The sequence below is a fragment of the Aspergillus pseudonomiae genome, assembly GCF_009193645.1.
Source record: "Aspergillus pseudonomiae strain CBS 119388 unplaced genomic scaffold BDV37scaffold_15, whole genome shotgun sequence".
Lineage (NCBI taxonomy): Eukaryota > Fungi > Ascomycota > Eurotiomycetes > Eurotiales > Aspergillaceae > Aspergillus > Aspergillus pseudonomiae.
In genome coordinates, this window is record NW_022476007.1 from 243,612 (window position 1) to 254,933 (window position 11,322).

The window sequence follows — 11,322 nt, forward strand, 5'->3', positions numbered from 1 at the left end:
TGCTGTGATTGGGTGGGCACTTGAGCTGCCACTCGAGATATCTCGATAGATTCCTCACCGAAGGATGCTCTTCTTCTCGACTGCTTGAGCTACCGAAATAGTTGAGGCTGTATCCGTAGGCCCTCATGTAAAGGGTAGTGAGAAACTAGAGCCAATCGTGGGGTTAGAAGGTGCTAAAAGAGATTACAGGAGATACACCAAGTTGATTTATCTGAACCGGACTCGATGGAAGGAACGGGGATCTGAGAGTACTTGGCGAAGAGTGATCCCCCTAAGGGCCCAGGTGCAACGTGCATGTATTCCACGGGCCTCTGACCCTACCCCGCAATCTCCATGACCTTCAGCCTGCAGGGTTTGACTTTCAACTCCGAAAATGATTGATCTGTTTGGGTCGTAGTGACATACTGACACTACTGTGGAGAACGTCGACCTCAATGCTTGGCACTGCTAATCTATCTTTGTACGCGTATTTCTATACCGGGCTTGCATCCCAGATATGCCGTGCGGGGTTCCCTTGGCGAGATCGTCAGGAAGAGCTAGGCCTGGGCAATGTATTGATTGGCACTAGAAGACTCTCAATACGGAGCCCCACAAATTCGGTTATCTACCCCGTGGGGTAAACCAGGTCGACTCGAACCAGAAGGCAGTACAAGCAAGCTCTTCGATTCTGGCAGCTGCTATGTGTCCTAAGCCAAGCAACAATGAGGAGATATAACCGCGCAGCCGAGGGTACCTATGCAGGTCTTCAATACTATGGGGGGAAAGCAAGACTACTTGAGGCGCCGACCAACTTTAAAAGGAAAAGAAACTGGTGTTCTGTGACATGAAATCTGTGACAGGCGCCTGCATATCCTCTGCCAGAATGAACAACAAACACAACAAAGCAGAAGAGATTGAGGAAGCCGGTTCTTATCCGCTTCAAGCCTTAGGTTCAATCAATGACGGAGAGGCTGATAGCGGTCCGCAGTGGACAGATGAGGAGGAAAAAAAGCTGGTGTACGTACACCAGTTACTGCTTCTGCTCATAGATGGACTAACAATCGCTTAGTCGAACGATTGACTGGCGCGTGTTCCCAATGCTATGCACCATCTTCGGGCTCTCACTATTGGACCGAACTAATATATCCTCTGCCTACATTGCTGGCCTCAAAGAGGACATTCACCTCTCGCAAGGGTGGGTTATACCGATGGCCCACACCATTGTTTGATCCTAACCTTTATAGATCACGATATAACATCGCTCTGCTTGTCTTTTTCATTGGTAGGTTCAACACGTTTCTGTGGGTGGCCAGATACATCTAACCAAAGTCAGGATATGGGTTATTCGAACTCCCATCGAACCTCGTCATCCGCCGAATCGGCGCCAGGGTGTGGCTCAGCTTCCTGATTGTATCATGGGGCGCCTGCGTTCTCGGGATGGGTTTCGTTCAGAGCTGGCAGTCCTTAACCGTGTGCCGTGTGTTGCTCGGAATCTTCGAGGCTGGACGTATGATTCTATACCCAATGATATCACCTTCATACATTAATATGTGGCCCAGTCTTCCCCGGTGCCGTCTTCATCATCGCATCGTGGTACCGGCAGTATGAGACAGCGACAAGGGTCTCGCTTTTCTATATGGCCGCACTGATTGCCTCTGGATTCGGGCCGATCCTCGCTTACGTGTTTTCCTTGATTCGAGTTGGTGATGGAATATACAGACAGGGCTGGCGGTGGATTTTTATTATCGAGGGGATTGCGACCATTGTGGCCGGGATTGCTGCTGCGTTTTTCCTCGTGGAGTGTACGCTTTACCTGCCCCGCTGAGCCCGCTGAGAGTTAAGGCTGACCGAATAAAGTCCCCGATAAAGCACGTTGGTTGACGCCCCGACAGAAACAGATTGCGATCGCCCGGCTGTCGGATGATAAGCGCGAGAGAGAGTATAAACACCCCAGTATTAAGGAGGCGATGGTAATGATCGGAGATTGGAAGATCATCGTCTAGTAATGCGCTCCCAGCCCTACCCCGTGCCTAGTCGGCATGCAGTTATCTGAACTAATGGACCTAGTTCTATCCAGTACTTCATCGCCGCCTCGAGCGTCTACTCAATTGCCTACTTCAAGACCATCATTCTCCGAGAAGGAATGGGCTTCAGCTACGCCCTGGCCCAAATCCTCTCATCACCACCGTATGTATTTGCTGTGATCATGTCTCTGGTTATGGCCTGGCTGTCCGATAAGTATAAAATCCGCTGGGCCATTCTCGTGGTCCAATCGCTTTCCGCAGTCGTTGGGCTCCTCATCACTCTGTACTGCAAACCACCAGGCGTTCGTTACTTTGGTCTGTTCATTGCCGTATTCGGGACGCAGGCGAATATACCAGGGACACTATCATATGGCCAAAGCCAGATCCCGACTGTGGAGAAACGCGGTGTGGTCGCGGCAGCTATGATATCCGTCGGTGCTGCTGGGGGGATTGCGGGGTCCACCATTTTTAGGACGCAGGACGCGCCTGTAAGTATCCTCTTGGCGCTTTATGGTGTGTTCTTCTTCCCACCATTTTACTGATTTGTGCCTGTAGAGATATCTCCCTGGAATGTGGGCCACGATCGCTATGCAAATGCTATATACCGTTGTGACGTTGGTCTTTTCGTTTTACCTCAAGCGACAGAACCGCCTTGTAGACGAAAAGAAGCGAGGTGACTTGGAGGGCGTGTCCGGGTTTCGATATGCCCCTTGATTCGGTTTGGGACTATATTATGAAGCGCCAAAACACTGGTTCCGTTTGATCGAACTTTAGTGACCGCACAAAATCAGTTTCCAGGCCGAAGTTACCGTCAGTTCACACCCGCTCGGTCATACTTCGTGTCCTTCCTGTTGCCTTGTTGTTGTAGTTAGTTAACCCGTATTATTGTTTATTTAGTGCAGCGTAGTAGCTAGCTTTATGAATCAGGACTTAGTATTTTTGTGGCTATGACCTCTACTCCGTATGCAATCTCCGGAATTCACACTTTCAATAAAAAGCTCAGTTCTGGGCAGATCTCCTAGAACTTAGTGCCTGTGCTTATTGAAGCGCATTAAAAGTAATATCTTTGACGTATATCAGGGGTAAATGCCAAGACTTGTCGAAAAAAAAAAAAAATATCAAAAACGGACTTAAGAGATTTCTACAGCCAATCTATAGAAGACAAAAAGAACAAAGTTTCAACATAAAAAAAAAGCCTACTCCCTATCATGTCCCACATGGCCACATCCGATCTCGAACGAGCGCATGCTTGCACAGCGCTATTATCTCATGCCTTGTGGAACAGTGAATAATTTGGTTCGCAGACAGTTCCTGGAGTGGGCAGTGTGCCGTTCAGAAAGTATTGCTGGATATGACGGATTGTGCAGTTTGACGGTTGAGCGATAGATGTGTGCTATATAGATATGTTAGAATCACAATTGAAACAGGATAACACGTAAGGAACGTACCCCGTAGCTGTTCTGCTGTAACACAACACTACCCTCTAGTCCTGCGCTGACATTCCGAGCGGACACGAGAGGCGTGGCAGGATCATAGGTATTGCCGATCAATAAAACTGGGTTCTTGGTTTTCACATGGAAGTTGCCGCTATATCGCTCTTTAGCCTCGCCTCCCCAGCGTATACACTGCATGGCGGTGGTAGATGCGACATCCCCGAACCACTTTATTGATTGCAGGTTTTTGTTGATAAGAGGGGTAACGTCGGATAGACTTGTGGCTCGTGTAGATTTGTCGTCGCATTTAATGCCAGCCAAAGCTTCAGAAAATCCTGGAGAAGAGCTCGATGAGTCCTCCGAGCCAGCACCCATGTCTGTGAGGTTCCCAGTCATTAGACCATCAAGTAGAGCGGCGAGCTGAGGCCATTGACCTGGCCAGTAGAGAGTTGAGAAAATCTGGCCTTTGATGGTTGAGTAGTCGATAATAGACTGGCCAATTTGAATAGGCTGGTATTTGATGGACTCGAAGAAATGGGACAGGGTTCTCCCAAGGCTAGCAGCAGTCGTATTTCCACGAGCCAAGGGGCAGTTGTTGGGCGAATCGACACAGCTGGACAAGAAGCCCTCAAACGCTTTTCCGGCGTCGGTGAACATCTCAAAATCTCTGTTGATCCTGTTAACCACCCGTTATAAACAGATCACCTGAAGAAATTAACTCACAGTCCATGGTAGTACTCATGAGGGTTCTGCACCCCATCCAAGATTACCTTGTCCATGCGATCTGGGAACATAGAAGCAACTGTTGCGCCCAAAACCGTTCCGTAGGAAATACCTAGTGATGATTAGCTGACTGCATCGAGTACAACTATCCGGTCCGAAGCATTCGTACCCCAGTATCGCAACTTTCCATCTTCGCCAAGGGCATCCACAATCTGCATCATATCTCTCGCCACGAATGCAGTACCGACAAGAGTGGCATTATCCTTCAGACGACCAAGGCAGGTGTCTGAGAAAACCTTCCCAGATGTCCATAGTCTTCCCAAGGCTGTATCGGAAGAATTGACCAGCTCCTGGTGAAGAGTTAACTGACTAACTGTTCTCTCAATGGCGTTATCATAGCAAGAGAAGTTGAGAGTGTTGCCAGTTCCTCTACATATCTTCATCAGCCCAGCGCAGCCCGAAACATGACCTGTGTCGCTTACCTTGGATCAAAGCTTATCATGTCATGGTAGCCACCGGTCATCCTGTGGAAACTAGTGAGCATTGTCTGTGAGATAATATTTTTGGAAAGCCATGCTTACGGCTGCATCTGGTCTGCGATTGAAGCTAGATTATGCAGGCCATCGCCGCCTGGACCACCGAAATTAAATAAAATACTTCCTCTGGATGGTTTGTTCACGGCAGCAACTCTGATAAGGTCAAGACTAAGGGTCGCTGTCGAGTCCTTGTCTGTATAGTCCAGTGGAACGTCCAGCTTGCTGCATTCTATGGGGAGGGTGCCATTGAAACCACAAGGGCCCCATTTGAGCTTTGGCGATCGTGCCTCGGAGTTCCAGACCGGAATAGCGCCGGCATAAGCCGTAGCGAGTAATGAGAGTGGAAATATAACTTGAGAGAAGAGCATATCGAATGATGTTGATGGGATTTAACACAGGTATGGTGAGATGGGAGGTGCCTGTTTATATATTCAACCAGGTCTGATCAAGTAAGTTACGACATGATTCTCAGTGATGCCAGCACCAGAAATGGCCCCAACCATGGCTCGTAATCGTAGCCATTCAAAGGACTCTATCCACATTCATCACATCGTAGATTGATGTCCTGGTTGCCTGACCCAGAAAAGGTACGTAGGCCAAGTATTCTGCAAAGGGTATGGCAAGGCTGGGCTGAATATCGTTTCATGGATATACTAGACAAGTCAGAAGAAAAATACCAAATGTGGTATAGTGAGAAAATAAAAAAATAAGGATCATCGCTCCTCGAAGATTCGAAGCTGTTGGGAGCGCCAGGTAGAACCAAAAGCGGTTAGCGCGTCTGTAGCACAGCCCTCAGCCATCACCGACAGTTGCTTTGCTCGAAGCAATAGGCTCCACGTTGTTCTCTTGGCTGTGGCCCAGCGCATGGCGGGCTCACGTCGAGTTCTTGGACAAAAGTTTCAGGTGTATTTTACTGCGGCCAAAACGCCATTGAAGAACCTATGTCGGTATGAGTAGTTCATCGGTGCGCTCAGTTTTATAGACTTTATTCGCAATTTGGGTACATATCGAGGTCAGAATGGCAATCTGCCCGTGATTTCTAAGATATTCCATGGAGAGTCACTGTCTATATATAATACACTTTACCACACAGAATGGCCAAGGGCCATCAACGACGTCGAACGTTAACATCGATAGCCACCGGCTTATACAGCCAATACGATGTGGTCTGTATCTCCTCGTCACACCCAAGTTCGAACGCAAAAGACCTTAGAAGCTCCGGGATGGCCTTGTAAATCTCGCACATTGATATCTAAACATCGATTCTTCAATAAGATCTCCCCCGGATAGATCGTACTAAGAGACGGAACTGAACTCACATTCTTCCCAAGACAAGTCCTAGCCCCCATCCCGAACTGCATAATATGCCGATCCATCCTACTGGCATCCCCGTCAATCCACCTCTCGGGTCGAAACCGATCCGCGTCTTCTCCGAAAATAGTCTTGCTGAAATGCATAACCCCCGGGTTCACCCCTATCCGCGCATTTCCGGGGATATAGTGCTCGCCAATCATGCAACCAGATGATGGCGCGTGACGGGGGAACGACACGCCAGTGATTGGGTGCATACGGATTCCTTCTTTAATGCAGGCGGCTAGGTAGGGCAGTTTAACGGCCTCATTGTAGGAAATACGCGGCGTGCTGAGTTGGTTGCACTTGACGGCGGCATCAATTTCAGCGGTCAGCTTTGCATATACGCGGGGGGTGCGAAGAATGTGATAGAGAATGCCAGAGAGCGTGAGAGCTGTTGTTTCGCTTCCGGCAAAGCTGCGTATATATCTGTCAGTAAGGAAGCATTAGTGGGTTGAGGGAGCCTACAATGCACCAAACGACTCCATCTTGACATCATCAAGCACGAAATCAAGTTCCTCGCCTCTTTTGTGCGAGATTTCGAGCAGCTTGCTTAGGATGTCTTGTCGTTGAGATTCAGACTCCGAATCACTCTGTAGAGTAGCGAGGCGGTCTTTGAGCATTGCATTTGTCGCGTCAGTCAGATTTTCTAGCGCTCCCAGCGCTCGTCGGACCTTTGGGAACAGGAACCCGGTCAGCATGAATAGACCCCGGACGTAGGTAGGCATATTGGCGGCCAGGAACTGAACAGGGACCAAATCCTCCGTTGCGTCTATGTACCCGAGGTGGTCACCGCCGGCTTGGAGGAAGCCGAACATTTTGCTGAAGTATAGCTCACCGATCACGTCGTATGCGTACCTATACACTTGTCAGCATTTAATTCTGAAGAGGTGGGAGTGAGTACATTCGGGTCCATATCCACAAATCGAAAGATTTCTTGCTATCCGCCATCTCCCCCAGCTTCTCGAGCCAAATGTCGATGCACTTCTCAATGTACTTTTCTGATTGGAGGATGCTTGTCATTGTGTAAACATGGCTGACGATGCGGCGGCGCTCCCCGTGTTGCTTTCCGCCTTCTGACGAGAAGTGGTCGGGGAATCGTGCTGCTCTTATCAGTTTTTGCTCTGCATAGGACTGCGCTCTGGCGTACCCCAGGGTGGTCTGAAAGCCAAATAGAAGTCGGTCTAGTTCGTTGGTCAGTGAAATTGTGCTCTGACCTAGGGCCATACCTTGGTTGTGAGAGATTTGGTTCCGTAGAGCGTTTGGATTGCGTCCGGATCACTGGTGACCAGCTCGTTGGGGGCGATACGAACGACAGGTCCTATACGTCATAAACATGGGTGAACTATATCTAAGGGGAAGCTCAAACCATATTTCGCATGTAGCTTCATCTGCCTCTTCTCAGCATTCCCAGGAAGCACATGAAGAAGCGTCCACAGTCTCGTGACAGACGCCCAGAACGGTCCAGGAAACTTGGCGAGAGGGTGGAACCATCGTGTGTAGATGATCCAAACGGCCCAATACGTTACAACCCCAACAAGGGTGCCCTGAGCTAACAGGGATCTATCTGGCAGTCTCAGCAAGTCCATTATTCGACGGATTACAATTGCACTGCTGTGTAGTGGCCAGAGAAAGACCCCTGTGGGCGCACAGCCCTCTTAATATAACGATTAACTAGTGCGGCAGACTTCGATGCGTATCTAGCGCTAGTCATGGTCGGCGCTCCAGCTCCACAGTCCAGGTCCAAAGAATTGACTAGAGGACGAACCAGTTAGCTTTGATTACAATCCAAGTCGGATTCAAATCAACGGTAAACCACCGTCTTGCACCGGCCCGGCACGGACAGAGTTAGTGCCAGACTAAAACAGTAGTCCTGGTCGGTTCGTGATATTTTATTCGAGGCCTGAGATTACTCCGCAGCGGCATGAGCTAGCTAGAGCAGTGAAATTGTGCCAAGGAGATAGTCCAGAGGCAAGATCGGGACAAGCAAATGGGTGAAATATTTTAAGAGGTAATGTCCTCCAGGCCTTCCCGAATCCGTGCTGGGCCACGCATTTTATTCAACATGATATAGACTAGCTGTATGAACATCTGAGCTGTCGCTCTACTTGCAATTAGGGTCGCTTGTCAGCAAATGCCTCCATGCGCGGTAAGCCGAATTCACTTAAACCTGGTGGTATGAGCTAATATTATCCAGGCGACATCCATAGAGGCAGGGCGCAATGGCTCATATTGTTCGCCCGTTGACACTCAGTGTGTTTGCGCAGATACAGCGCTGCAGCAGAATATGAGCAGTTGAATTATGATGACGTGTACAGTTAAAGAAGCATTGAGTATGTGCCTCTCGTAGAGCTCACTTTCTTCGCTGACTTGCATAGCCTCACACAATGGGTCTAACACAATGTGCGGGATTGAACCTCGCGATATTTCTCATATCACGACAACCGTTACAGGTGTTTTTATGGGTCTCGCGATACTGCTTACCTTCATGCGGTGATCCGAGTCGCATGATCACTTTGGGCCGGAGGATGCCTTCGCCATCTTAGCCTTGGTATGCCTCTTCAGAAACACTAGTGAAAGAGTGAAGGCTTGAGGAAATGATAGATCTTTACCGTTCCAATGGGAGCACTCGAATACCCAAGTATATTGGATTTCTCCTCTCGGGTTTGATTCAATGCTAATCTGACCAGTGGCAAAGGATGGCTATGGGAAACACATCTGGACCCTCCCCTTTGACAACATTACGCGCATTTTGAAGTTCACCTGGCTCCTACAACTGCTCTACATCCCTGCCCTAGCCGCAACCAAAATGGCATTCTAATGTCTGTATCCGGCAAGCCACCTGGTTGCTCATAGCTATCAACGCCCTGTGCCTTTTGATCTATGCCTTTTGCAACTGCATTTAACTGTCTCCCCGTATCATATATCGGATAAAATGGCATGGGGAAACAGAAGGTTCATGTCTCAATTTAATGCCCTTGGCATCGCGAATGCGACCAGCAATATTGCATTCGACCGGGCAGTTATTGGGCTTCCGCTGCACAAGATAGCCGGTCTTTCTGTAAGCTTGTCACGGAAGATCATTTTGTTGTCCATGTTTGGGCTAGGATTCTTGTAGATATAGCTTTCGTCTCCAAAACCCACTGATTGCTAACCTATATAGTTTAACAGTTGTCAGCATCCTCAGACTCAGAGTCGTGATCACCTACGCAACAAGCACAAGCGCTACATGTACATCCCCCCTTCTCCAACAGCAAAGTTCATCTTAACTAACATCTACCCCGCAGACGACACAGTTCCCACCTCCTACTGGTCCATAATCGAATGCTTCAGCGGCATAGTCTGCATCAACCTACCTTCCGCGCGTCGTCTCTACCGCAAAGTCACTTACCTCTGTTTCGGTACCCTTCAGACGGGGCAGGAGGAGGGCCATCAGAACGTCACGCCGGGCTACTCATCCGCGTCTAAGAAAAGGAAGCTGCCGATGGAACTCTCAATTTTGAAAACGGCTGCGACAACGGTCCGGCGCGAGATAGAGACGGAGACGGAGTCTTTGGTTCGAGTTTCCAAGAGCCGGGAGGGAGTTCATTTGATATGTTGAATATGACGGGTTGATTTTGTTCTTCTGGGCTGGTTCAGTCTGCTGTCTGTGTTGCTTCTTTGGATTAGGTATACCATGCTACATTCGAACACGGGATGAATAACGCAAGGCCATGAAGTATACGGGGGACGGGATAGAAATTGATCATCTATCTTAGTTGGTAAGGAAGAATCTGTAAAGGACAACTAAGAATAGTACTATGTCGGTATGTTTAATATTAAATTCCTTTTTGTAACTCCGTGTCGTGGTTATCGGATATCTCGTATGCGATGTTGTTCCGTGCTACTAAATATATCATCAGCAGATAATGAGTTTAGGTATAAAAGTGCTACTATTGTAAATATATTCGGTGAGTTTAAAGTGAATATTGAAGGACTCATAGTCCTGGGATATGAAGACGTAAGAATGGCAATTTTGATGGTAATCTATGACTGAATATCCTTATTTAGTGCTTCTTCCTTGGTCGCTATTTGACGCTGACCATATATAACCCTAGTTACACTGTATGGCAATTGGCAATCTATGTTTTCCAACATATACAACATTTATAGTCTAAGTTCTCTATCATCCCCGAAACACCTGCTGTCTATGCAAACAAAACAAAACACCCATAACAATAGACGATACCAGATAAGATGAAAAGAATTATTGATCATATCCCAACATCTGCGCCAACGTGGTGCTATAATGAGCAGGCTTCCCAGTGTCATCGGTAGGAACTCTCTGCGATGCAAACGCCAGGAAAACACCCTCCCAATGTCCATCCGGGAACCGGAAGAAGAGGCCACCATCTTCAAACACACCGTTTTCAAACTGCGGTAGGTTTCCCTGGTTCAAATGAATGTCATGAATACCGTCGTTGTATGGCTGACCAAAGATATACATGGTCGCTCTGTGACGAATTGCATCGTTTAGGATGGGCTCCATCAGGTCTAGCACATCATTCATTGGGCCGGGGATGTCATGAGGAAGCAGTCGACCTGCCTCGACGTCGACGAGACCCGGGGTGCGGAGATAGTCGATTCCTGGCACGGAGCCGGTGTGGTGGTCGTGATTGTGAGATTTTATAGGGTGGAGGCCTGGATCGAGCTGCTCGAGATGACGAGCTACCGGGTTGTGCAGATCTCGATCCAGCCAAAAGACTAGTCGAGTATCTCTATTTGTGGATTTGACATTGATAGCTGCTTCATATTCTTTGTCCATATGCGAGCCGTCGGTGAAGTGGAGGTAAATGTGGGGAGATCTGGAGTCCTGACGGGCAGTCTCAGCTCTGTATCTGGTGGGCTTGCCAACCCAGACGCCGTAATGGGGAATTGCCATGCTGAGTGGGTTGAAGCTAGATGCGCAAGGAATAGACTTGCCCAGAAAGCGGGAGAGTGATGGCCAGTCCAAAACGTGGCGGACCGTTGACCATATTTATCCGCTTCGCTCACTTAATCTCAGTACCGTGTCTACTGAAACAAACCGGCATCGCCAGCGGTGAAGATCAACTCTGATCTACCATGAATTTAGGAGTATCGGCGCAGCTAAATGGGAAACAACTGAGGCGATTGGCTGTCTTGCCCCCGCTCTGGGCACTATTAAGCCGTGAGGGGCAAGGTAAACGACACCGCTGAATGCTATCAATATCTATTACTTACCCGAATAGTCCTTGGGAATCGACTTTTTTTCACGGT

General features: G+C 48.6%; 5 protein-coding genes across 5 annotated transcripts; 2 read left to right on the forward strand and 3 right to left on the reverse strand.

Annotated features, from left to right (window-relative positions):
• Positions 1-862: 862 nt before the first annotated feature.
• Positions 863-2,717, forward strand: BDV37DRAFT_291839 (major facilitator superfamily domain-containing protein; the record flags this gene model as incomplete). Its single annotated transcript, XM_032089042.1, has 7 exons — positions 863-996; positions 1,049-1,174; positions 1,313-1,449; positions 1,539-1,781; positions 1,837-1,981; positions 2,047-2,491; positions 2,559-2,717. The coding sequence occupies 7 exons, from the start codon at positions 863-865 to the stop codon at positions 2,715-2,717; spliced, it is 1,389 nt and encodes a 462-aa protein (XP_031944013.1).
• A 553-nt stretch (positions 2,718-3,270) lies between these two features.
• Positions 3,271-5,110, reverse strand: BDV37DRAFT_291840 (alpha/beta hydrolase; the record flags this gene model as incomplete). Its single annotated transcript, XM_032089043.1, has 6 exons — positions 4,741-5,110; positions 4,642-4,683; positions 4,329-4,588; positions 4,160-4,271; positions 3,452-4,103; positions 3,271-3,396 (listed from the first exon to the last, which is right to left on the reverse strand). Exons 1-6 carry the CDS (start codon positions 5,061-5,063, stop codon positions 3,271-3,273), a joined length of 1,515 nt encoding a protein of 504 aa, XP_031944014.1. The 5' UTR covers positions 5,064-5,110.
• A 693-nt stretch (positions 5,111-5,803) lies between these two features.
• BDV37DRAFT_280652 (cytochrome P450) lies at positions 5,804-7,634 on the reverse strand (the record flags this gene model as incomplete). The annotated part of the gene is made up of 7 exons (XM_032086625.1): positions 5,804-5,947; positions 6,015-6,462; positions 6,514-6,903; positions 6,968-7,148; positions 7,196-7,229; positions 7,275-7,366; positions 7,415-7,634. 7 exons carry the CDS (start codon positions 7,632-7,634, stop codon positions 5,804-5,806), a joined length of 1,509 nt encoding a protein of 502 aa, XP_031944015.1.
• Positions 7,635-8,980: 1,346 nt separating this feature from the next.
• BDV37DRAFT_280653 (uncharacterized protein) lies at positions 8,981-9,646 on the forward strand (the record flags this gene model as incomplete). The annotated part of the gene is made up of 2 exons (XM_032086626.1): positions 8,981-9,106; positions 9,209-9,646. The coding sequence occupies 2 exons, from the start codon at positions 8,981-8,983 to the stop codon at positions 9,644-9,646; spliced, it is 564 nt and encodes a 187-aa protein (XP_031944016.1).
• A 454-nt stretch (positions 9,647-10,100) lies between these two features.
• BDV37DRAFT_242414 (YukJ family protein) lies at positions 10,101-11,310 on the reverse strand. The gene has a single exon (XM_032081316.1). The coding sequence runs from the start codon at positions 10,964-10,966 to the stop codon at positions 10,292-10,294; it is 675 nt and encodes a 224-aa protein (XP_031944017.1). The 5' UTR covers positions 10,967-11,310; the 3' UTR covers positions 10,101-10,291.
• Between the last annotated feature and the right edge of the window lie 12 nt (positions 11,311-11,322).